This window comes from Chiloscyllium plagiosum, unplaced genomic scaffold (genome assembly GCF_037043375.1).
Source record: "Chiloscyllium plagiosum isolate Xiang-an unplaced genomic scaffold, Cpla_swu_hap1 HiC_scaffold_13, whole genome shotgun sequence".
Classification (NCBI taxonomy): domain Eukaryota; kingdom Metazoa; phylum Chordata; class Chondrichthyes; order Orectolobiformes; family Hemiscylliidae; genus Chiloscyllium; species Chiloscyllium plagiosum.
In genome coordinates, this window is record NW_028270151.1 from 3,599,544 (window position 1) to 3,624,736 (window position 25,193).

Genomic DNA, 25,193 nt, shown 5'->3' on the forward strand with positions numbered 1-25,193 from the left:
GATTGAAACTTACAAAATAATGAACAGCCTGGACAGAGTGGAAATTGGGAAGATGTTTCCATTGATAGGAAGAGACAAGGGGGAAAAGTGGGAAAATGATCAAATGATGGAGCAGATGGGCTGAATGGTCTAATTTCTGCTCCTATGTCTTATGATCTTATATCCTAAATTAATCTAGTTGCATTTGCCAGCATTTGGGCCATATCCCTCCAAACCCTTTCTATTCAAATACCATCCAGGTGCCTTTTAAATATTGTAATTGTACCAGCCTCCACCACTTCCTCTGGCAACTCATTCCATACTCGCACCACCCCCTGTGTTGAAACTTTATTGCTGGAACAGCACAGCAGGTCAGGCAGCATCCAGGGAACAGGAGATTCGACGTTTCGGGCACAGGCCCTTCTTCAGGAAAGGGCCTGTGCCCGAAACGTCGAATCTCCTGTTCCCTGGATGCTGCCTGACCTGCTGTGCTGTTCCAGCAATAAAGTTTCAACTTTGATCTCCAGCATCTGCAGACCTCACTTTCACCCCCTGTGTTAAAATGTTACCCCTGAGATCCCTTTTAAATATTCTTCCTCTCACCGTACAGCTGTGCCTTCCAGTTTTGGACTCCCCACCCTGGGGAAAGGACCTTGGCTATTCACCCTATCCATGCCCCTCATATTTTATAAACCTCTATAAGGTCCCCCTCAGCCTCTGAATCTTCAGGGAAAACAGCTCCAGCCTATTCAGCCTCTCCCTGGCAACATTCTTGTAAATCTTTTGTGAACTTTTCAAGTTTCACAACATTCTTCCAATAGCAGGGAGACCAGAATTGCACAAGGTATTCCAAAAGTGGCCTAACTAATGTTCTGTATAGCGACAACATGACCTCCCAACTCCTTTACTCAAAGCACTTACCAATAAAGGAAAGCATACCAAACATCTTCTTCACTATCCTATCTGCCTGTGACTCCACTTTCAAGGAACTATGAATGTCCACTCTCTTTGTTCAGCAACACTCCCCAGGACCTTCCCATTAAGTGTATAAGTCCTGCCCAGATTTGCCTTTCCAAAATGCAGCACCTCACATTTATCTAAATTAAACTCCATCTGCCACCCCTCGGCCCATTGGCCAATCTTATCAAGGTCCCATTGTACTCTAAGGTAACCTTCTTCAATGTCCACTACACCTCCAATTTTGGTGTCATCTACAAACGGATTAACCATTCCTCCTAAGTTCACATCCAAGTCATTTAGTTAAATGATAAAAAGCAGTGGACCAGCATTAATCTTCATGGAACACCACTGGTCACAGGCCTCCAGTCTGAAAAGCAACCCTCCACCACCACCCTCTGTCTTCTATCTTTGAGCTAGTTCTGTATCCAAATGGCTAGTTCTCCCTGTATTCCATGTGATCTAACCTTGCGAACCAGTCTCCCATGGGGAACCTTGTTGAATGCCTTACTGAAGTCCAGATAAATCACATCCACCACTGTGCTCTCATCAATTCTCTTTGTTACTTCTTCAAGGAACTCAATCAAGTTTGTGAGACATGATTTCCCACGCACAAAGCCATGTTGACTATCCCTAATCAGTCCTTGCCTTTCCAAATACATGTACATCCTGTCCCTCAGGATTCCCTCCAATAACTTGCCCACCACCGATGTCAGGCTTACTGGTCTATAGCTCCCTGGCTTGTCCTTACCACCTTCCTTAAACAGTGGCATCAGGTTAGCCAACCTCCAGCCTTCCAATACCACACCTGTGACTATTAATGATACAAATATCTCAACAAGAGGCCCAGCAATCACTTCCCTGGCTTTCCACAGAGGTCTAGGGTACACCTGATCAGGTCCCAAGGTTGTCTCTGTCTTTAAGCATTTTAGGTCCAGATCTTCCTCCTGTATAATTCAATATTTTTCAAGATGTCACCATCTATTTTCCTATATTCTATATCTTCCATGTCCTTTTCCACAGTAAACATAGATGCAAAATACTCATTTAGTATCTCCCCCATCTCCTGAGCCTCCACACAAAGGCCGCCTTGCTGATCTTTGAGGGGTCCTAATCTCTACCCAGTTACCCTTTTGTTCTTAGTGTATTTCTAAAATCCCACTGGTTTCTCCTAAACCCTATTTGTCAAAGCTATCTCATGTCCTCTTTTTGCCCTCCTGATTTCTACTTCTACTGCCTTTATACTGTACTACGGATTCACTCAACCTCTGCTGTCTATACCTGACAGATGCTTCCTTCTTTTTCTTGACCAGAGCCTCAATTTCTCTAGTTATCCAGCATCCCCTAAGCCCGCTACCCTTGTCCTTCACCCAAACAGGAATATATTGTCTCCAGATTCCCGTTATCTCATTTCTAAAGGCTTCCCATTTCTCCAGCCATCCCTTTACTTGCAAATGTCTGCCCCCAATCAACTTTTGAAAGTTCTTGCCTGATGCTGTCAAAATTGGCCAGTTTAAATCTTTTCTTTTCCTTGCTGTTTATTTTTTAACTCTCTCTCAATTCAAGATTTATTTTGTCTGCTTCTCTCATAATCATTAAATCTCATTGGTTATGGAGGTACACTGTCTCTCCTGAATTTACTCAGACTCCAGATATCTAATTTCTGTAATAACCTCATTATTGATCGCACCTCCTACAGGTTATAGCATCAAAGCATTTTGAACTGAATGATTGAGGAAATGTCTGACTGTGCATGCTGCAAGATGCCAAGCTCCAGCAAGACCTGGGCAAGTTGTTGAAGCAGTGAATGAGGAATGAGCTATAAATGAGGAGTCAAAAGACAGAACCCAGAAACTACTCAGATTACTGTACAAATGCTTAAAATGTCAGTATTTTAAAAAGGCATACATGTTTTTAAACTGAATGATGCTTGTTTTAAATTCTTGTCACTTAAGAACTAGGAGCAGGATAAAGGTTGTCTACTTCCTAAAGAAGCCATGAATAAATTCATCCCAACAGCCGGCAAATTATACTTTGTCAGTACAGTTGAGAGAATGAAACCTGCAATGTGCCAGTTTCATATCTCCTTAGATCCATATGAAGCTATTACCAGGCTAGAGGCTGCAGTGAGCTAATATCACTCAGAGGCTCTTATAGCGAGAATTTCACTGGCTTTATGACTCTAAACCAAAGAGGATTGGTGCTGGGTCCACTGTTTTTCAACATTTATTTAAATAAAGACTCAGTGTAAGATTGATATCTATCCTGAATGTGTAAACATCACTTAGAAATTTAGTATAACCTAGCAAGCAGCTTAATAAGTTGACTCAGCCTTTTAAAAAAAGCTGGCAACTCAAAAATAGCCCTGAATACATCTCACATGACCCATGTACTCATAAAGCTGGACTGAAAATACAGGGAGGCACAGAGGTATCATAATTTAAAGCAAAACTATACCCAGCGCTTGTTCATTTTTATTGGGGAGGGGGGGAATGAGTGAAGCAAAGTAGACAAAATGATTATCTTTCAGTGGGAATCTAAATGCAAGCTAATGTCCTTTTGTTTGATGGAGACTCACTTACAATGGTAAGAATCATTGAAAGGAATGGTGAGTGCTCAAGGCATGAGATTTATTTTCAGTGGTCATATTCCTCCTCAAAGATTATGACTTTTGACAGTTTGACAGTTGCATTTTTTGATGTTTTGGAGTCTGGTCTCATTCTGCCTTACAAACTAAAAATAATACTTTATGCCTTTTTGTTTAAGAAATTCAAACCTAATCCTACTTTCATGCTCAATTTCTTTATAGTCGTGAATTTTTCTCTGCTTCAAATGTTTCTCAGCTCCTCCCTATTCAAAGATGGAATAGTCCCTTATTAAATATTTCCTGTGACAAAGCAATCCACATTGAAACAACTCTGCCGCAATGAATTACTGTGAACGTGCATTCAAACTGTTCTAGTACTAATTTTAAATTGTCACCCATCCCCAGCCCGGGCACTAACCTCTCAGAGGAAGTGTTGCTTCACTAATCACCTGTTCAAGAGCTATCTGCTTGCCTAAGATTCTGTTAAATCTCCTGTCGTTCTCTTTTGCAATGGAAACTACCTACTGTTAATAATAACAGCTATGAATAGCACTGCTAATATCATCCTGAAGACTTGACATTGGATGGGGAAGTGATGGCCTTGTGATATTGTCACTAGACTTTTAATTCAGAGAGGCGAAAGTGAGGACTGCAGATGCTGGAGATCAGAGTCTAGATTAGAGTGGTGCTGGAAAAGCACAGCAGGTCAGGCAGCATCCAAGGAGCAGGAAAATCGACATTTCGGGCAAAAGCCCTTCATCAGGAATTAATTCAGAGATCCAGGTGTAGGCCTGAGTTCAAAACTTGCCATTGCAGATGGTGGAACTTGAATTCATTAAAAATCTGGAATATAATAAAGCCATTGTCAATTGTCAGGAGAAACATTCAGTTCATTAATGCCCTTCAGCAAAGATCTATACGTGGCCTTTCATACATGTAACTGCAGTCCCACGGCAATGGCCTCTGGGTAATTAGCCATAAATGCTGGCCTAGCCAATGATGTCCACATCTCATGAATTAATTAAAAAAACTTCCATGAGTTGAATGTCCTTTCGAAAACTGCACACACTAGTTACAGCGGCTTTCCATTGCCATAAACATCAAGAGGAGGTCATTCAGCCCCTTCAGTCTGCTCTGCAATTTAATACAATCACGGTTAATCTACTTTCAGCGTCAATTCCATTTTCCTGCCCACACTCCATAATCCTTCAGCCCAATACTTATTAAACCTCTGTCTGTCTCCTCCTCAATGTCCCAACATCCACCGCAGTGTGGCTGAGTGAATTGCACAGATTTATGACCCTTTGAGAGAAGTCATTTCTACACAGCTCTGTTTAAAATTGTTACCCCTTACCCTAAAACCATGACCTTTCATTCTAGATTGTCCCACAAAGGGAAACATCCTCTCTATGTCTACTATGTCAGTCTCCATTACCATCTAATATACCTCAATTAAATTTTCTTTCATTCTTCTAAACTTCAGAGGGTTCTTAGCTCACTCCTTTTGTAATTTATGTCACTATTTATTAAGTTTTTAAAATCTACTTATAGATGGTGGGTCAGTGGTTAGCACTGCTGCCTCACAGCACCAGGGACCTGGGTTCAATTCACCCATGGGTGACTGTCTGTGTGGAGTTTGCACATTCTCCCCGTGTCTGTGTGGGTTTCCGCTAGGTGCTCCAGTTTCCTCCCACAGTCTAAAGGGGTTAGGGTGGATTGGCCGTGCTAAATTGCCTATAGTATCCAGGATGTGCAGGCTAGCACATGGTGGGTTAACCATGGGAAATGCAGGGTTACAGGGATAGGCTAGGGGGGTAAGTCTGGTTGGGATGCTCTTCAGAGGGTCAAGGTGGACACAATGGACCGAATGGTCTGCTTCTACAGTGTAGGGATTCTATGATATCTGATAATGACATTATGTTGCAAATGTGGATTGGGAAAAATTGAGGACTGCAGATGCTGGAGCTCAGAGTCGAATCCTGATGAAGGACTTATGCATAAAACCTCGATTCTCCTGCTCCTTGGATGCTGCCTGACTGGTTGTGTATTTCCAACGCCACACTTTTCGACACTTATATTGCCAATGTGCCAAGTACCATAAGCTTGAAGGGAAAGGGTTTATTTGAATCCCTGGTTCCCATGCTTATCATCACGAGGGATTTTCTCATACTATTCCTTGGTGTAATGTTTCATGAAAGATGATTGTCTAACTAACAAATAACAGATAATTGGAATAAGGAGGGTGTTTTCAGGATGACAGCCTGTGTATACTGGAGTGTCACAGGGATTTGTGCTGGGCAAGGAATTATTTACAAAAAATGTTAATAAATTGGACGAGGTAAGTCAAAGTTCTATCGCCAAGTTTGTGGAAGATGCAAAAATGTGGAAAGTCTAGTGGTGACAATGGCACAGAATTTCTGCATAGGAACGTAGACAGGTTAAGCGAATGATCAAAAGCATTGCTGCTGGAATATAATGTGGGGAAATGTGAGGTTATATGCTGTGGCAGGAGGAATAGGGGAGCTGACTATTACTACTTAGAGAAAGATTGCAGAAAGCTATGGAACAGAGGAAAGACATTAATGTACTGGTATTATTGCAGGATTAGAAATTCAGAACCAGATAGGAAAACTTGGTGGGCCGAAGGGCCTATTCTATGCTGAATGTTGTATGAAAGTAGGCATCACAGCTGATAGTGCCGGTGGAGGTAATCGAAAGACGATGAAGTGAGTGAGTGAAGAGGCAGCGCAAAGGCCATGCAGAGTTAGTGTTGTGGGATGTTAGGGTGAAATGATAGTGAGTGAGGGAGGAGTTTGCAGGCAATAGAGAGACTGGCAGAGTATGAGCATTGGTGGGAGGTGGGTGCAGTGGTTCATAGAGGTTAAGTGTGAGGTTACAAAAAGATGAATTTGGCACTTACCTTGACACAGAGGAGAGTTGTTGATGCTTTTATGGCACTGCTGACTGTTCCTTTGCACCGTAGAGACAGCAATGACCCAATGGGTGACCTCGGATCAGGCTGCCAAGGTCTGGTAGTACAGCTTCTTCTGGCAGCCCTATGGCAAGAGGGCACCTCTCCTTTGCATCACTCTCTCAACGTGGACCTCCAGGTCCCTGCCACAGAATCACAGTGACACCTTCCCCTTCTCCCACTCCTTCTGTAAATGTCCTAAAATGAGCAAGGCAGCTTTAGAATGCCAACGCTCGTCTGTGTGCACAACAGTCTTTTAAAGATACAGGTGCCAAAGATGCTGGTCAGTGATGGATATCTGGTGAATGACATGTTGTTCCAGACACATGATAAGATGGGGCTAGAATCAGATGCGAGGGTTGGGATTGGTAGTTAAAGATTCCTGCTTGGCAAGATATAATGAGAAATACAGTGAGAAAGACCGCGAGGCCTCAGTCTAAGGATCAGTCCAAACATACTCACTTAACCAATAAGTCCTGAGATTCAGCTCATAGTTTAGATTTTTGTAGACTTGTGTAAGCACTAGCATTAAATGTTGAGAATTGTTTTAAACAAAATTGATCTTGAAACATTGCCTCTTGGTCTCAGTATCTTACTACTAAATGTTTAAAATCCAATATTCATAAAATTATTTAAACATTTAATTTATGAAAATTAACTAATTAATACTCTTGTAGAGAGCAGGAACTACAGAAAGTTACATGTAAATGCTTTTCAGGCGTTTAGTGATAAGCAGCTGATAACCATTTTCTGCTGAAGTCGCCTTCAATTCACTCCTTATCATGTCGGAACTAGTTCATGACCTAAAGGCTCCTGATGCTCTTGTTTTGTCCAACTTAAATGATTTTTTTTTTAACAAGGTCATTGCCAAGTTTTTTGTAGCCACAACTGCTTATTTCTCAATGCCAACACTCTTCCACATCACCAACATGACGCTAAAGAACATTAACACTGACAATATCTTATGAGGTGAGAGAGGAGAAGTACAAACATGTTAGAGACAGCAGTAAATCTGCTCCTTATAGGCAGCAAACACCAATGCAATCACATTTATTTTTCACAAGTGTACCTCACCGAACTTTTCACCATTTGGTTGCAAACAGATAACATTAACATCCTTTTGTTTAAGATCAATTAACTGTAGTATCAAATGCTCTGCAAGAGTCAAACTTTCAGACGTTTTTCCTCACATTTGAACAATTATAAATATAGGAGACAGCTGCAAAGTAATGTGTCATGCAGCTCTCAGAAGATGCATGCATCAACATCCTGTGTACCATGTAGGAAGTATGCATGAATTTCATACATGTCAGTTTGGCCTGCCAGTAGCAATCATACCTCTCAATCAGAAGGAGGGGATTGAACTACCGCTGCGAATAATTGTGAGTCTAATGAAAGCCAGCCATTGTGAGATTGAAGGAATGCTGCATTGTTGGAGGTTTGATCTTAAAAAATCAGGTTATATTTCTGTGAAAAAGAGGAGTTTCTTCCTCAACTGAAATCAATAATGGCCGATTAAGTGAAAACTGATGTGCATGAGATCATCGAGGAGAAAGTGAGGTCTGCAGATGCTGGAGATCAGAGCTGAAAATGTGTTGCTGGTAAAGCACAGCAGGTCAGGCAGCATCCAAGGAACAGGAGAATCGACGTTTCGGGCATAAGCCCTTCATCAGGAATGAGGAAAGTGACTTTCCTCATTCCTGATGAAGGGCTTATGCCCGAAACGTCGATTCTCCTGTTCCTTGGATGCTGCCTGACCTGCTGTGTTTTACCAGCAACACATTTTCAGCAGTGCATGAGATCATGCTTATCACAGTAACTCATTTCTCTGTATAACGGAAGTGATTACATTTCAATGCTTGTGAAGTGCTTTGAGACATCGAATGATATAATTTTGTTTCTTTCTTCCTTTTTTGGTTGAGTAGCATCTGTAACTTTGACTTGAGTTTCTCAAGGTACCTACATGGGCAAGCCAGTGTTTACCATGAACTGAAACAAGATCTTGTGTGGATAATAATCTGTTATTGTATGCCTACGCAATCAATAGATCACAGAATTGTCACGGTGCAGAAGGAGGCTATCCAACTAGGCTGTCTATACTAGTTAAATAAGCACCATTACCAAGTGCCAATCTGCTTCTTTCTCCCCTTGCCCTTACACTTTATTTTTAACCAAATACTCATCCAATGCCCTCTTGAAACGTATGAAACCTGTGTTCGTAGTTTAAGTAGCTATGATGCTTGTCAATAATGCAACAAAGAAATCATCATTCAAGTCAGTACATTTAATGATGGCTTCATTGAGCCACACCACAGAGTCAGGCATCACAGTGACAGGGATCAGCAGCATTGTACTGTTCTGTTTGATGTTAAATTTTAATGTAAAATGGCAGAGAGGTGCACTGAATATCGATGACCTGTAGCAAGCTGGGACAGGAGATAAATACGCTCTCATAGCATTGAGTGAAACAGCCTACAGCATCATATTTGATTTGTCAGACAGGTCTCTCTTTTACAACCTGCGACTGGAGCATTATTGACTTGTTCCAACTTCTTAATGAAAAGATCACAAAGTAAAACCATTTTTGAGGCCTTATTGTATCATGAACACTGGTAGTGCACATTTTCCTCATGTGCTGCCTCCTATGTTGATATGCAATCAATCTATCAAGTGTGGAACACACATCAGGTATCCGTTTTTGATAACATATGGCCCTGGAATCTAAAATGTGCTCCAGGGATCTGAATGACTAGCCCCTCACAGTCACTTGAACCACCTGTGACCCATTAAGGTCATCGATGCAGGCAAATTGATTGGCCTTAACCTGCTGCATTGTTACAGAAAGCAAATGATCATGTTGCGAGGCCGTGAATATGTTAAGGGACACAGTTATTACAATGTCAATGCCTCATTACAGGTGCAGGTTCCTAAGTCAGCTTAAGATAACATTGACTGACCAATGAAGGGACTGTCAAGGTACTGCCGAGGATTGTCTTTACTTCCATCTGAATCAATCCTGGAACATCAGGGCATGGGGTTAGGAGGTGTTAAACTGTGACCGGGCCCCACTGTAACAACGAATTATGGTGTTGGGGTGCCTACTACTGAATGCTTGACGCTTTAGGGTTTTCTGCCAACAATTGAGCATAAGCAAGAAGTGGCTGTTGTCTTGAATAAGATACTGTTTATTACATGATAGCAATCATATACATGTTGCATTAGTTAGACAGACATTGAGTGGAAATTTCCCCTCCAATGTGCTGAATAAGCAAAAGTAAGATAGGTTGAAAAATAGAGACAGAATGAAAAAATCAGAATCATGATATCAAGAAATAGTTATGCAATTTTCTCCTCAAGCTTTAAATGCTGACTTCAGAACTTTGTTATTATAAGACGTAAGACATAGCAGCAGAAGTAGACTATTTGGTCCATTGTGAATGGTACACTATTCAATGAGATCATGGCTCACCTCAATTACATCATCCTGTCTTTCCCCCATAATCATCTGTTCACTGTCTGTTTCAACATTGAATGTACTTAATGATCCAGCCTCAACAGCCCTTTACAATAAAGAATACCACAGTCTCCCTACCCACTGAATGAAAAAATCTTCCCTCATCTCTCTTTTAAATGTGTGCCCCTTTATTCAGAGATTATTTCCTCTCGTCCTTAACTCTCCCACAGGGGAACCTACATTTCCACATCTAACCTGCCAAGTGTGCAAAAAATCTTGTATGTTTCAATAAGGTCTCATAGTACTAAACTCCAATAAGGGCAAGTTCAATCTACTCAACCCCTCCTCATAAACGTCCCTCCATACCTGGTATCAACCGAGTGAACCTTCTCTGGATTGCCTCCAATGCCAGTGTATTTTTCCTCTGATGAGGAACACAAACTGTTCACAATATTTCAGCTATAGTCTGATTAGTGTCTTTCATAATTTTTAGCAAAGCTACTTCTTTTATACTGCATTCCCATTGAAATAAAGGCTAACATTCCATTTGTCTTCCCAATTGCTTCAAGGCTATCCATTTGTGATTCATGGGCAAGGACATCCAAATTTTTCTGTTCTGTACTTTCTGCAGTCTTTCTCCATTTAAAAAAATATTCAGTTACTCTTTTCTTCCTTCCAAAATGCATCATGTCACATTTTCCCACATTATGCAGACTCTCTGTGTCACCCCCACTTCCTGCCTTCCCAACTATTTTTGTGGCATCTGCCAAATGGCTAGAGAACATTCACTTCCCTCATTCAAGTTAATAATATGTATCATAAATAAATGTTGTCCCAGCACTGATCCTTGTGGCACTCCACTAGTTACAGATCGCCATTCTGAAAATGGTCCCATTATTCTAACTCACTGTCTTCTATTTTTGACCCAATTCACTATACATGCTATTGTACCACTTCCAATATCATGGGCTTTTATCTTATTAAGTTGTTGAATATATTACCTTTATCAACTTCTTCTGGAAATCTAAATATATTACATCCACTACTTACCCTTTATCTATCCTGCTTGATAACCACTCAAATTTATAAGGTATAATTTTCCATTCATGAAGCCATACTGCCTCTGCTTGATTATATTACGCATTTCTAAATGTTCTGCTATTACACCTTTTATGGTACATAGAAACTAACATTTTCCCAATAACAGACATTGAACTAATTGATCTATAGCTACCTGATTTTTGTCATTCTCTCTTTAAGTAAAGGTGTTACATTTACAGTTTTTCAATCCTCTGGCACTTTTATAGAATCTAAGCTTTCCTGGAAGATTACTCCCAGTGCATCCACTATATCTGTAGCTGTTTAATATCCTTGGATGCAGTCCATCAGTTCCAATTAGTGATGACTACCTTATTTCCATGAATTGGCATATTATTAAGATCCCATATCCAATTCTCCTCTCCTTCCTGGAAAAACTAGAGGACACAAATTCTCACTGTGTCAATCAGAGTGTGTACCTAGCAGCTACAGCTCGCTGAATTCTTGTCCAGTCCACCATCCAGCTGCTTTTCCAAACTAATGTCCCAGCCCGTTCCACCACCACCAGTCACCTTCACCAGTGCCCATCTAAATTGGCAGCAGCAAACCCCACCAGCCTCACCACATTATCCAGCATCACCGCATTATCCAGTCTCACTGCATTATCCAGCCTCATCGCATTATCCAGCCTCCCTGCATTATTCAACTTCACCACATTATCCAGCCTCTCCACATTATCCAGCCTCACCACATTATCCAGCCTCACCACATTATCCAGCCTCACCGCATTATCCAGCCTCATCACATTATCCAGCCTCACCACATTATCCAGCCTCACCTCAGTATCCAGCCTCACCACATTATCCAGCCTCACCACATTATTCAGCCTCCCTGCATTATCCAGCCTCACCTCAGTATCCAGCCTCACCACATTATCCAGCCTCACCACATTATTCGGCCTCACCGCATTATCCAGCCTCATCACATTATCCAGCCTCACCACATTATCCAGCCTCACCTCAGTATCCAGCCTCACCACATTATCCAGCCTCACCACATTATCCAGCCTCATCTCAGTATCCAGCCTCCCTGCATTATCCAGCCTCACCTCAGTATCCAGCCTCACCACATTATCCAGCCTCACCACATTATCCAGCCTCACCACATTATCCAGCCTCACCTCAGTATCCAGCCTCACCACATTATCCAGCCTCACCACATTATCCAGCCTCACCACATTATCCAGCCTCACCTCAGTATCCAGCCTCCCTGCATTATCCAGCCTCACCTCAGTATCCAGCCTCACCACATTATCCAGCCTCACCTCAGTATCCAGCCTCACCTCAGTATCCAGCCTCACCACATTACCCAGCCTCACCACATTATCCAGCCTCACCACATTATCCAGCCTCACCACATTATCCAGCCTCACCTCAGTATCCAGCCTCACCACATTATCCAGACTCACCACATTATCCAGCCTCACCACATTATCCAGCCTCACCACATTATCCAGTCTCACATTATCCAGCCTCACCACATTATCCGCCTCTGTGCATTATCCAGTCTCCCCACATTATCCAGCCTCACCGCATTATCCAGCTTCACCACATTATCCAGCCTCTCCACATTATCCAGCCTCACCGCATTATCCAGCCTCACCACATTATCCAGCCTCACCGCATTATCCAGCTTCACCACATTATCCAGCCTCACCACATTATCCAGCCTCACCTCAGTATCCAGCCTCACCGCATTATCCAGCCTCACCACATTATCCAGCCTCTCCACATTATCCAGTCTCACCACATTATCCAGCCTCACCACATTATCCAGCCTCTTCGCATTATCCAGCCTCCCTGCATTATCCAGCTTCACCACATTATCCAGCCTGTCCACATTATCTACTCTCACCACATTATCCAGCCTCACCGCATTATCCAGCCTCACCGCATTATCCAGCCTCACCGCATTATCCAACCTCACCGCATTATCCAGCCTCACCACATTATCCAGCCTCACCACATTATCCAGCCTCACCGCATTATCCAGCCTCACCGCATTATCCAACCTCACCGCATTATCCAACCTCACCGCATTATCCAGCCTCACCACATTATCCAGCCTCACCGCATTATCCAGCCTCACCGCATTATCCAACCTCACCGCATTATCCAACCTCACCGCATTATCCAGCCTCACCGCATTATCCAGCCTCACCGCATTATCCAGCCTCACCACATTATCCAGCCCCACCTCGTTATCCAGCTTTCAACTTTTGCTTGAAACTTAGAGGTATCTATAATTTTCAAGCTTCCTCCAGTTGCACAGACACACACACAGCCACACACAAACAGATAGACATACACACATGCATGTGTACACACACACAGACCCACACACGCATGCAGACAACATACATACAGACATGCACTCACACAGGTACACACACACACAGACATGCATATACAATACATCATTGACACCAAAAGCATCTATGCTTTTTTAGCATTCACCTACTTCACACTCCACATACTTTACATTGTTTCTGTATATTTTACTTTGCTTTTTAGTATACATGAAGTTTAGTGCTCAGTTACAGGATACCAGTCTCTGCCTTGCATTGCCTTTTAGCAGAGAGAGACAGAGAGAGGCATGCAGCTTGTGATGGTGGGGTGAACAAGAAAGGGTATGGACATGATGGATAGTTATGATGACAAAACTGTCAACAGTCATCACTTCACTGAAATAGAGATCAACTTCAGGAGTCAACACATGCACAGATTAACATAGTGTTAGTGAGTCTGTACAGGTTGTGCTGTTGAAGTCCTTCCCAGAGTCTGATTAGTAGAGAATCTATTGAACAAAATAAAACTTGCACACTTATGCTGCTAGTCTCACTATAAACACCTGGCAAAAAATAATTAAACACTATTGAATGAATTACTGCTGGTTTTTTAGATTAGATTCCCTACAGTATGGAAACAGGCCCTTCGGCCCAACAAATCCACACTGACCCTCCGAAGAGTAACCCATCCACACCTATTCCCCTACCCTATATTTACCCCTGACTAATTTACCTAACAATATGGGCAATTTAGCATGGCCAATTCACCCAACCTGCACATCTTTGGACTGTGGGAGGAAACCGGAGCACCTGGAGGAAACCCACACAGACAAGGGGAGAATGTGCAAACTCCACAGAGACAGTTACCCGAGGCAGGAATTAAACCTAGGTCCCTGGCGCTGTAAGACAGCAGTGCTAACCACTGAGCCACAGTGCCACCCCAAGGTGCACAATGGCAAATATCAGAGAATCAAAAGTGGTAATTCATGATGACCACGGTGGCCTGGATATTACATTTAGTAAGAGGGATAGCAGGGCATGGCTAACTATGAAGAAAGCTACCTGTTTGCCAACAGAATGCTAATTTCACAATTATTATTAAACATAAGCTCTGAAAATGTATTTTATATTTGTGAAAGATCAAATTTCTCCACCATAATCAAAAAAGCTTGCATTGTTTAACAAATATATTTTTCAGATCTATTTCACTTTAATTTAACTTATTTCTTAATCAAAAACAACCATGTATTTCAACATCTGAAAACATAAATTAAAAGTGAAGGATAGTATCTGTTCTTAACTTCCTGATGTGCTGTATAATTGGCTACACATCTGCTTACTGGGATTACTGGTGCTGCACACTAAGACACCCTGTTACCCTCACTGCTGATTCAAACTGCAGTCAGAAAGGAGGGGAGAAACCATGTCTCAGACATCACTGAACCTTCGTAGGTAGCTTTCTTCATAGTTACCCATGCCCTGATGGCCCTCTTACTAAACATAATACCTAGGCCACCGTGGTCATCATGAATTACCGCTTTTGATTCTCTGATATTTGCCGCTGTGAACTTACAGGCAGATTTATACAGAAACAACAGGGAAACAGGCAGCAAGTTACTGGGCAGTATATGAGAAGACTGATTAATGATGCCATTCCTTATTACTGAACAGTTACATGGCAACCTGAGGCAAAAGGCAAATGATTTCATGAATTCACGTAATTTTATACAGAACCGATGTGAATGCTGGGCCAGGGGATCAAGAGTGGCTCATAACCGTTCAGCAAACTGTCAATGAAATCCAAACACTCCTGCCCATGACGTTACACGGCCACAAGGACCTGACTTCAATCATGACGTCCTCCCTTTGTGTGGCATACTTGCCAAATAGAATTATTTTACAGCTAGCATAAGGAACTCTTGTGGGTGGAAGTTAATGGAACCCAGTGGAAAAGAGGGGCCATGTATCTGGCTACCCGGGGGAGGGATGAGAAAGCTGTCCTACATTTAGTGAGTGACAGAAAGAGCTTGATATGGGAAATCTGCCCACTAGCAGCAGGATTAAAGTAATCAAGTTTGTTAATGTGCTACTTAAAACCAATTGGATCTACTGAGCTTTAATGTTGGCTTGGGGATTACAACACGTTTGTATGGGTCTCCTGGCTCTCCAGAAAGCTGCCCAATTGATCTTGCTGGGGGTTTAGAAGGTTGAGGTATGGAAGCTGAGGGTAATGGGTATTTGGAAGTTGGGTGGGTAGCTGGGTTTCTTGTACACAGGCATCGCTGCTTGACTGAGGGATTATCCAGGAGGGTTCCTCACTGAGGGACTGCTGCTGCTCTTGTATCTGGTAACTAGCCCTATTGGTCAGTCATGACCTCCTCATGAATTGAACCCACTCCTGTTTCCAGTAATTCAACTACAGTTGTTCCTAGTGACAATGATGATCAAGATCTGCCCAGACTCTGTGTGGCAGCTAAAGGGGGATTGATGTCCTCCCTCCTGGTGCCTTAATTAGACAGGAGGTCTGACACTGTCCAGGTAAATTGCTGCTACTTCCGTCAGACCGCCTGAAGAAAAATAACATGATGTTTCCCTCAGGCCTTCAATAGGTGTGATCCTCATCACCAGCAATAAATTTTCACTCACTTTCTAAATAAAGCTTGTGGGCAGGCAGGTGAGATGACATGGCAGCCAGGGATAATTTGCCTGCCTCTCTGATGACTAACGTTTGCACAATTTACAGTAATAGTGATACTCCTAAGCCTGCTGCCCAGAATTGGCTCAGCTAAAGATATTTCTGTTCACCTGGAGCATTTAAAGGGGAAATCTGTTGACGTTTGGTTTTTTTTAAATTTCTGCCTCAGGCGACTGTCTGTGTGGAGTTTGCACATTCTCCCCGTGTCTGCGTGGGTTTCCTCTCACAGTCCAAAGATATGCAGGCCAGGTGAACTGACCATGCAAAATTGCCCATAGTGTTAGGTGCATTAGTCAGGGGTAAATATGGGGAATGGGTCTGGGTGGGTTAGTCTTCGGAGTGTGGACTTGTTGTGCCTAAGGGCCTGTTTCCACACTGTAGGGAATCTAATCTAATCTAAAGTGTCACAGAACCAAACCATTTATGACAATAGACAATAGGTGCAGGAGTAGGCCATTCTGCCCTTCGAGCCAGCACCACCAATTATTGTGACTGTTAAAGAAAGAAAGCTCAAAACATGCCCTCTGATGATTTTTTTACAAATGGGAAGTAGGATATAAAAGGTAACAATAGTCAAAAGTGCAGTGATGGAGAAGGTTGGGCAGAGTTAGCAACATCTCAATTGCATTTACATTGCATTTTCAAGCTGGCTTGTGGTATTATTGCTAGACCATTAATCCAGAGGCCCAGATAATGTTCTGGGGATCCAGATTTGAATCTTGTTGTAATAGATAGTGACTTCTGAATTCACAACCCATATGGTTCACTCATGTTGGTTAGGGAAGGAAATTGGCTGTCCTCATCTGCTGATCCACATGTGACTCCAAACACACAGTTTGACTCCTAAATGCTTTCTAGACAATGTGGGATGGGCAATTAATGCTGACCTGGCCAGTGATGCCCACATCCTATGAATGAATAAAAACAATAAGGAAAAAATGATGAGTGAAGGAAAAGTTCACACCACCTGTGGGCATATTATAGTTTCCTTTGCAATAATTTTTCATCAAAACTAAATTTGTTTTTAAATAGTGTTTCAAGCGTATAACCCAGCAGTATGTTGTTTAACATGAGGATTTTATGGAAGTGAAGCTTTCAATATCTCCATAAGAGATGTTTGCCTCATGGTAGTTGTCACATGATTGTGGCAAACTAAGTCAGAGATTTGTGCATAACTGCATTTCAATCCAATCAAATACCCTAGTGAAGATCAGTGACACTATACAGAGGAAAGGGAATTAACGAATAATTGAATGCGTGCAAATGATGCCTGAGTGAAGAAACTGAGAATCTTTGACTTCCACCGAAACCAGGTGTGAATTTGGCAAAATGACCTGCCACCTTCCCAAGGCCACCCTGGGGAGAGTATGACCATTTCCAGGCTTGGGCTTCATTGAAATGACATGAACAGCCAGCTCCCATAATAAGTTTTTCGCGTTACTTCATATGTCAAAGACCTTTTTTTAGTCACTCATGGACCAGGGGCATCTTTGGTTGTGCTTTCATTTATTACCTGTCCCTAGTTGCCCCTTGAGAAGGTGGGGGTGAGCTGCCTTCTTGAACTGCTCCAGTCCACCTGCTATAGGTTGTCCACAATGCCCTTAGGGAAGGAATTCCAGGAGTTTGACCCAGTGACAGTGAAGGAATTGGTGATATTTTCCAAGTCAGGATGGTGAGTGGCTTGGAGGGGAACTTGAAGGTAGCAGTGTTCCCATGTATCTGCTACCCTTGTCCTTCTAGATGGAAGTGTTCATGGGTTTATAAAATGCTGTCTGAGGATCTTTGGTGAATTTCTGCAGTGCATCTTGTAGATGGTACGCAGTGCTGCTACTGAGCATCAGTGAAGGAGGGAACAGATATTTGTGGACTGATGTTCACCTAACACTGAGAGCTAGGACTTTACTGCAATGTCTCTTAGCACACTATGGTTGGAGAGTACTGCTGGTATTTATATGCAATTTTTTGCAATGACAGATCCAGTCACATATCAAACTTATCCCAGAGGCCACAAAGAAGCAGTTAAGATTATTTAAACAAGTAGATGTGCAATACTGATGTTCTGCCACTAGATGCTGTTTACATATTTAACAAGTGCTGCATCATCACAGAAAAATATGCTCATTTTCCTCTTTAACAGTCAAGTTGACATTGGATTCCCAAAAACTGCGCAATAGCATCAGAAAGCACTTCATTATGTTAAATCTAATAATTGTTTGACCTTCATACTTCGTTCCAAATGACTTGTTTCCAGTGATCCTCATGCTTAATTCCACTTGACTAGGTTACAGAGTTCTGTAAAGTTTAATATTTATGAACTATGTGCTTTTCTTATGTTTTTTCCTGTCTCTTCCTTCTAGGCCTGTACATGCAGTGGTAAATCAAAATGTCACTGTGATGGAGTAAAAGGCACTAAGGTAAGATATTCAATGTTCATTGTTAACCAATAGACAGTTCATAACTTAAGAACTGCCAATTGCAATCTAAGTTAACTAAATTAAATACGTGAATTCAGTAACATTTCAAATTATTGCACCTTTTACATTGACTGTCTACGAGGTAAAGATTGCTACTGTATGATTCTGCTATGGCTAAGAGCCAGATCCTGTAAAGTCTTAGCATGAGCTGATTACATTTCATACCTAATGCTACAAAGGAAATTATGTTTGAAAACAGACAATGATGACAATTTATTTTAATATTCTTCTTTCTCTATCTGTCTTGGAGGCAGTGTGTTGGTACTTAGTCCAAATTGTTACTTGTTGCTGTGATTTGTTAGATGGGGGACAAAGTTTCTGCAGTGTCCCTAACTTTGCCCCATAGCTTTACTGTAAACCTCAGAGAAGCAGTATTGTAAATGATACCATCTCTCGGTAGAACAGAATGGAATGCTGGAGAAAAGAGACATCCCAAAGAAGATTTTCACCTTGCACTCATTGAGAGAGAATCACAGGAATACCAATGTACTGATACTGATCCTCTGGATTGTGTGCCCAGAGACAGGAGAATTGCTGGCTAAAACCCATCCTTTAAAAATGGCTATACAAACTTCCTAACATTGGTGTGAAAAGGAGGGTGGAAGACTTGATTTGGAAGTCAAGGGAAATGCAGCCGAGGAGAATGCCCAGTGTGCAGGTGGGATGGGTGACAATGGAGCCCCAGCATTTTGCCCAAAGTTTTAAAATAAAGATTAACATCCCTTCTGTCCTCACCACCATCACCCCCCTCCCTCCCCCACCTGAGTCTCCATGTCTCATCCATAAAAAGCCATGATGCCTAAGTTCAGGTGCCTATCTCCATGGGCCCCCAAACCACAACTGAAGGCAACCTGAAATGGAAGGAACTCCACTGGGATAATGGATCCCTGTCAAATCAGTCATGCATCATGAATCCAGCAATTGAAATCTTCAAGCTGATGTCTACAGGTAGTGTGAAATAGAAAACAAGTTTCCTTTTTTATTTTTTCCAAAGGTCAATTGGCCTGTAGTTTTAAATGCCTCAACAGTTTTGTCAGATCACTATCAAACATGTTTTGACAGATTTGACAACTCTTTGACTATTCTTTAAGGTCTTGTCAGTTTTTTTGATAACTTGACAAGTCACAATGAGATCATACTCTCTTTACACACAGTCATGTTCTCATTATAAGAATGCCAAAGGGTAACTGACTTCTCTCAAAGAGTATCTTACTTCCACCAAAAGACACCTTACCACCCCAAATGATGTCCTGGGACCAACTCCAGAGCAATACCTTAATACTCTAAAAGCTTACCTCTGCTATTCAAATGAATTCACAAAGTTCAGAACTGTTCTTACCTGGTCTAAGCTGCAGACACCCACCTCACTAAAATCATTGCAGCCTGGGGAGGATTGGTCATCTCCAGATCCAGATACACAATGGACACTGGTAATGACTCGCTGCCTGGATGATTATAAGTTTGAGTTCAATCATAAAGTTAATTGTTCTGTCTGTAATGTACATTTAGGTCTGGTAATTCCAGGGTCTAGGAATCACTGTAAGGAGGAAGGGAATGGGATCATTTACAACAGACAGGCACAGTAATGTACTAATGTACTCTTATTTGTTCAAATCAGTCTGATCTATTACAGACATTCCAAAACCAAATCAATCAATAAAGTGGAGATCTCACTATGAGCAAGAGGATCAGTTCAATAAGAAGATAAAAATATACAGGCAGGGATTATATCACTTTATAATTAAATGGGAAATTGTCCAGGGAGAAATATCAGGAGCAGAGATATTGGAAGAATTAGAAAGGTATCATTAGGGAACAATCTCTCAGAGAAATCTCAGGGAAAGATTACAAGTGCATTCACTGCAGAGAACATTAATGTATCAGAAATCAGGGAAAAGAACTTTCAGGAGAAAGTGAGGACTGCAGATGCTGGAGATCAGAGCTGAAAATATGTTGCTGGAAAAGCGCAGCAGGTCAGGCAGCATCCAAGGAACAGGAGAATCGACGTTTCGGGCATAAGCCCTACTTCAGAAAAAGGACTTTCATATGCTTTAACAAATTACAAATGAGAAGCAGGGGTATTAGCAGTTTCGAGGACTTCAGAACATAAGATCTAGGAGCAGGAGCAGGCCATCTGGCCCCTCGAACCTGTTCCACCATTCAGTGAGATTGTGGCTGATCTTTTCATGGCCTCAGCTCCACCTACCCGCCCTCTCACCGTATTCATATAAACTGTCTTCGCTTTAACAACATTCAATGAGGAAGCCTCAACTACTTCACTGGGCAGGGAATTCCACAGATTCACAACCCTCTGGGTGAAGAAGTTCCTTCTCAATTCAGTCCTAAACCTGGTCCTCCTAATCTTGAGGCTATGCCCTCAAGTCCTAGTTTCACCCACCAGTGGAAACATCGCCTCTACTTCTATCTTATCAATTCCCTTCATAATTTTATATGTTTCTATAGGATCCTCCCTCATTCTTCTGAATTCCAATGAATATAATCCCAGTCTAATCAGTCTCTCCTCATAAACCAACCCTCTCAACTCTGGAACCAACGTAGTGAACCTCCTCTGGATCCCCTCTCGTGCTCGTGCATCCTGTCTTAAGTAAGGAGACCAAAACTGTACACAGTACTCCAGGTGTGGCCTCACCAGCACCTTATACAGCTGCAACATAACCTCCCTGCTTTTAAACTTAATTCCTTTCGCAATGAAGGACAAAATTCCATTTGCCTTACATGTTGTACCTGCAGAACAACCTTCTCTGATTCATGCACAAGGACACCCAGGACCCTCTGCAGAACAGCATTTTTACCATCCAAGCAATAGTCCTTTTTACTGTTACTCCTACCAAAATGGATGACTTCACAAACTCGATGAATAAGTTTGTGAGACATGGTTTCCCAAGCACAAAGCCATGTTGACTATCCCTAATCAGTCCTTGCCTTTTCAAATACATGTAAATCCTGTCCCTCAGAATTCCCTCTAATAACTTGGAGTCATAGAGATGTACCACATGGAAACAGACCCTTCAGTCCAACCCATCCATGCTGACCAGATATCCCAACCCAATCTAGCCCCACCTGCCAGCACCCGCCCCATATCTCTCCAAACCCTTCCTATTCATATACTCATCCAGATGCCTCTTAAATGTTGCAATTGTACCAGCCTCCACCACTTCCTCTGGCAGCTCATTCCATACCCGTACCACCCTTGTGTGAAAAGGTTGCCCCGTAGGTCTCTTTTATATCTTTCCCCTCTCACCCTAAACTTATGCCCTCTAGTTCTGAACTCCCCCTCCCCAGGGAAAAGACTTTGCCTATTTACCTTATCCATGCCCCTCATGATTTTGTAAACCTCTGTAAGGTTACCCCTCAGCCTCCGATGCTCCAGGGAAAACAGCCCCAGCTTGTTTCAGCCTCTCCCTATAGCTCAAATCCTCCAACCCTGGCAACATCCTTGTAAATCTATTCTGAACCCTTTCAAGTTTCACAACATCTTTCCGATAGGAAGGAGACCAGAATTGCTCACAATATTCCAACCGTGGCCTAACCAATGTCCTGTACAGCCGCAACATGACCTCCCAACTCCGGTAGTCAATACTCTGACCAATAAACGTGATTGAGTTTTTTGATGAAGTAACAAAGGGGATTGATGAGGCCAGAGCGGTGGACGTAATCTGTATAGACTTCAGTAAGACTTCAACAAGGTTCCTCATGGTAGACTGGTTAGCAAGGTTAGATCACATGGAATATAGGGAGAATGAGCCAGTTAGATTCAGAACTGGCTTGAAGGTGGAAGACAGAAAGTAGTGATGCAGGGTTGCTTTCCAGACTGGAGGTCTGTAACAATGTGGTGTGCCATAAGGATCGGCACTGGTTCCTCTGTTTTTCATCATTTATAAAAATGGTTTGGATGTGAACATAAAAGGAATGGTTAGTAAGTTTGCAGATGACACTAAAATTGGAGATGGAGCTGAGAAGGTTACCTCAGTACAATGGGATCTTGATCAGATGGGTCAAGGGGCCAAGGAATGGCAGATGGGATTTAGTTTAGATAAATGTGAGGTGCTGTATTTTGGAAAGGCAATTCAGGGCAGCACTTATACACTTAATGGTAAGCTCTTCGGGAGTGTTGCTGAACAAACATACTTTGGAGTGCAGGTTCATAGCTCCTTGAAATTGGAGCCGCAGGTAGATAGGATAGTGAAGAAGGCATTTGGTATGCTTTCCTTTATTGGTCAGAGTATTGAGTACAGGAGTTGGGAGGTCATGTTGCAGGTGTACAGGACATTGGTTAGGCCACTTTTGGAATAATGCGTGCAATTTTGGTCTTCCTGCTATAGGAAGGATATTGTGAAACTTGAAAGGGTTCAGAAAAGATCTACAAGGATGTTGCCAGGGTTGGAGGGTTTGAGATATAGGGAGAGGCTGAACAGGCTGGGACTGTTTTCCCTACAGTATCAGAGCTGAGGGGTGACCTTATAGAGGTTTATAAAATTGTGAGGGGCATGGATAGGGTAAATAGACAAAGTATTTTCCCTGGAGTCGGGGAGGCCAAAACTAGAGGGCATAGGTTTAGGGTGAGTGGAGAAAGATTTAAAAGGGAACTAAGGGGCAACTTTTTCACACAGCGGGTGGCGCGTGTATGGAATGAGCTGCCAGAGGAAGTGGTGGAGGCTGGTACAATTGCAACATTTAAAAGGCATCTGGATGGGCATATGAATAGGAAGGTTAGGAGGGATATGGGCCAAATGCTAGCAAATGAGACAAGCTTGATTTAGGATGTCTGGTCAGCATGGACGAGTTGGACCAAAGGGTCTGTTTCCATGTTGTACAACTCTATGACTCTATGTCTGTTTCAACTTAACAAAATAAGCAACAACCATTCTCTGGTTCATTCCTTGGAGCAATGCCTTGACCAAAGAGAATCAACTTGTCCACTTTAAACTTGACAGCTTAAGCTTGATAGTAAACTGACCGTGATCCTTTAACTGGGTATTTTCTATCACAATGCTGCTACCAATCTGAGTCAATTTGCCACCATTCTCTTATCATACAGTATAAAATGCTGTTTGCCTTACAATTCTATTGAATGTCTTGATGAGTGCAAAACAAGAAATTTCAACAAGATGTCTCTATTTTCTCAATACTCAAGTTCTGAACAACCCAGTGACTATAAATTGCTTAAAATTAATTGACAGGTATTTTTTTAAAAAATTGAGTTGCAACTTGGGTTTTATTTTTGAAAATGTCATCAACATTTGGTTGTTATTACAGAACTTGATTACTGACGAAAAGAAAAGCATAGCTGAAGCTTTTGTCTTGCACCGATCAAGACAAATGCAAGAAGGCAAGTGAGCTCTGCTTGGCCAGTACATTACCATGGGGAAACTAATGGAGAAGGGGCGGACTATACATGACTTCTGGGTAATTTTTAAAAAGTCACAAGACTTGAACAATTTCCCTTCGTTTGCAGAGAATGGGTTCCTGCGAATGAATGCATGCAGTTTCTAACAAGCAAAGAGAGTCACATTATATATTTAAATGATTATCTTAAATTGATTATTAGTGTAACTATCAGCATCCTAAGGATTGTTCAGCAAGTACTTGCTAATGTTGGAATCACATCTAACAGTAGGTATTACTTTTATGCTTTGTGAGTGTGGGCTGGTTGAATATAATTTGACCAATAGGTAGGAAAGCCATTTCATGCTGTTACTGTGCAAGGTATGTGCTGTCTTTCCCAAGAACAGGGGAACCAAAAATATGTCTTAATGACATAAAGAGATTTTTTTTAAATCTTGCTCAGCAAACTAAGATATATATTATATGGTGAAAGGATTTTTTGGTATTAATTCTATTAACTTCTAAAGTACTTCCACAAGATTGACTTCAAAATCCTTTTCCATGTCATGGCAGGGCGAAAGAGGTTTCCCTGGTGCACAGGGTCCACCTGGAATTCCAGGATTTCCAGGTACGGAGGGTCCTCGAGGTCCGGAAGGTTCTAAGGTAAGTCAGCTCCAAAAAGACTAGTTAAAGACAAGGAGTTATAATAACAGAGCTTGTCATAACGGAGAATACTACAACAATTACCCTGTCATTAAGTGTTTGGCTGCCTCATTCAAAGTAGTGATCAATGCTAATTAAATAATTTTTAAAATACATGTATGATATGCTTGTAGAGGGAGATAGAAACTAGGCCCGCATTCTCTATACCACATTTTACAGTAAGACCATAAGATACAGGAACAGAAATAGGCGACTCAGCCCATTGAGACTTGATCATGCCTGATATGTTTCTTAGCCTCATTCTCTTGCCTTCGCCCCTTTGATCCCCTAACCAAAGAAGGACTTATCTATCTCTGTCTTAAATACACTTAATGACTTGGCCTCAACAGCCTTCTGCAGCAAAGAGTTCCACAGATTCAGCACCTTCCCAGTATTCTGTAAGTTTCAATCAGATCCTACCTCATCCTTCTAAATTCCATCGAGTACAGACTCCTAGGCCTCAACCACCCCTCGTATGAGCAACCCTTCATCCCTGAGATCACTCTTGTGAAACCTTCTTTGGACCCCTCTAAGGCTCGTACACTCTTTTTAGATATGGAACCCAATGTAATATTTTTTTGTAATGCTTCCACCATCTTAATGTGGTTTTTTTTTTTACACGAAGTTATCAAGATAGTTCAGT

The 25,193-nt window shown here is 42.0% G+C and overlaps 1 protein-coding gene across 1 annotated transcript in view; it reads left to right on the forward strand.

Annotated features, from left to right (window-relative positions):
* The window catches only part of LOC122556243 (uncharacterized), a 288,957-nt gene that overhangs the window by 56,198 nt on the left and 207,566 nt on the right, over nucleotides 1-25,193 (forward strand). The window contains exons 2-3 of the mRNA XM_043702860.2: nucleotides 18,386-18,442; nucleotides 24,422-24,511. Coding sequence (XP_043558795.2) covers nucleotides 18,386-18,442; nucleotides 24,422-24,511 — 147 coding nt within the window. The remainder of the gene's footprint in view (nucleotides 1-18,385; nucleotides 18,443-24,421; nucleotides 24,512-25,193) is intronic.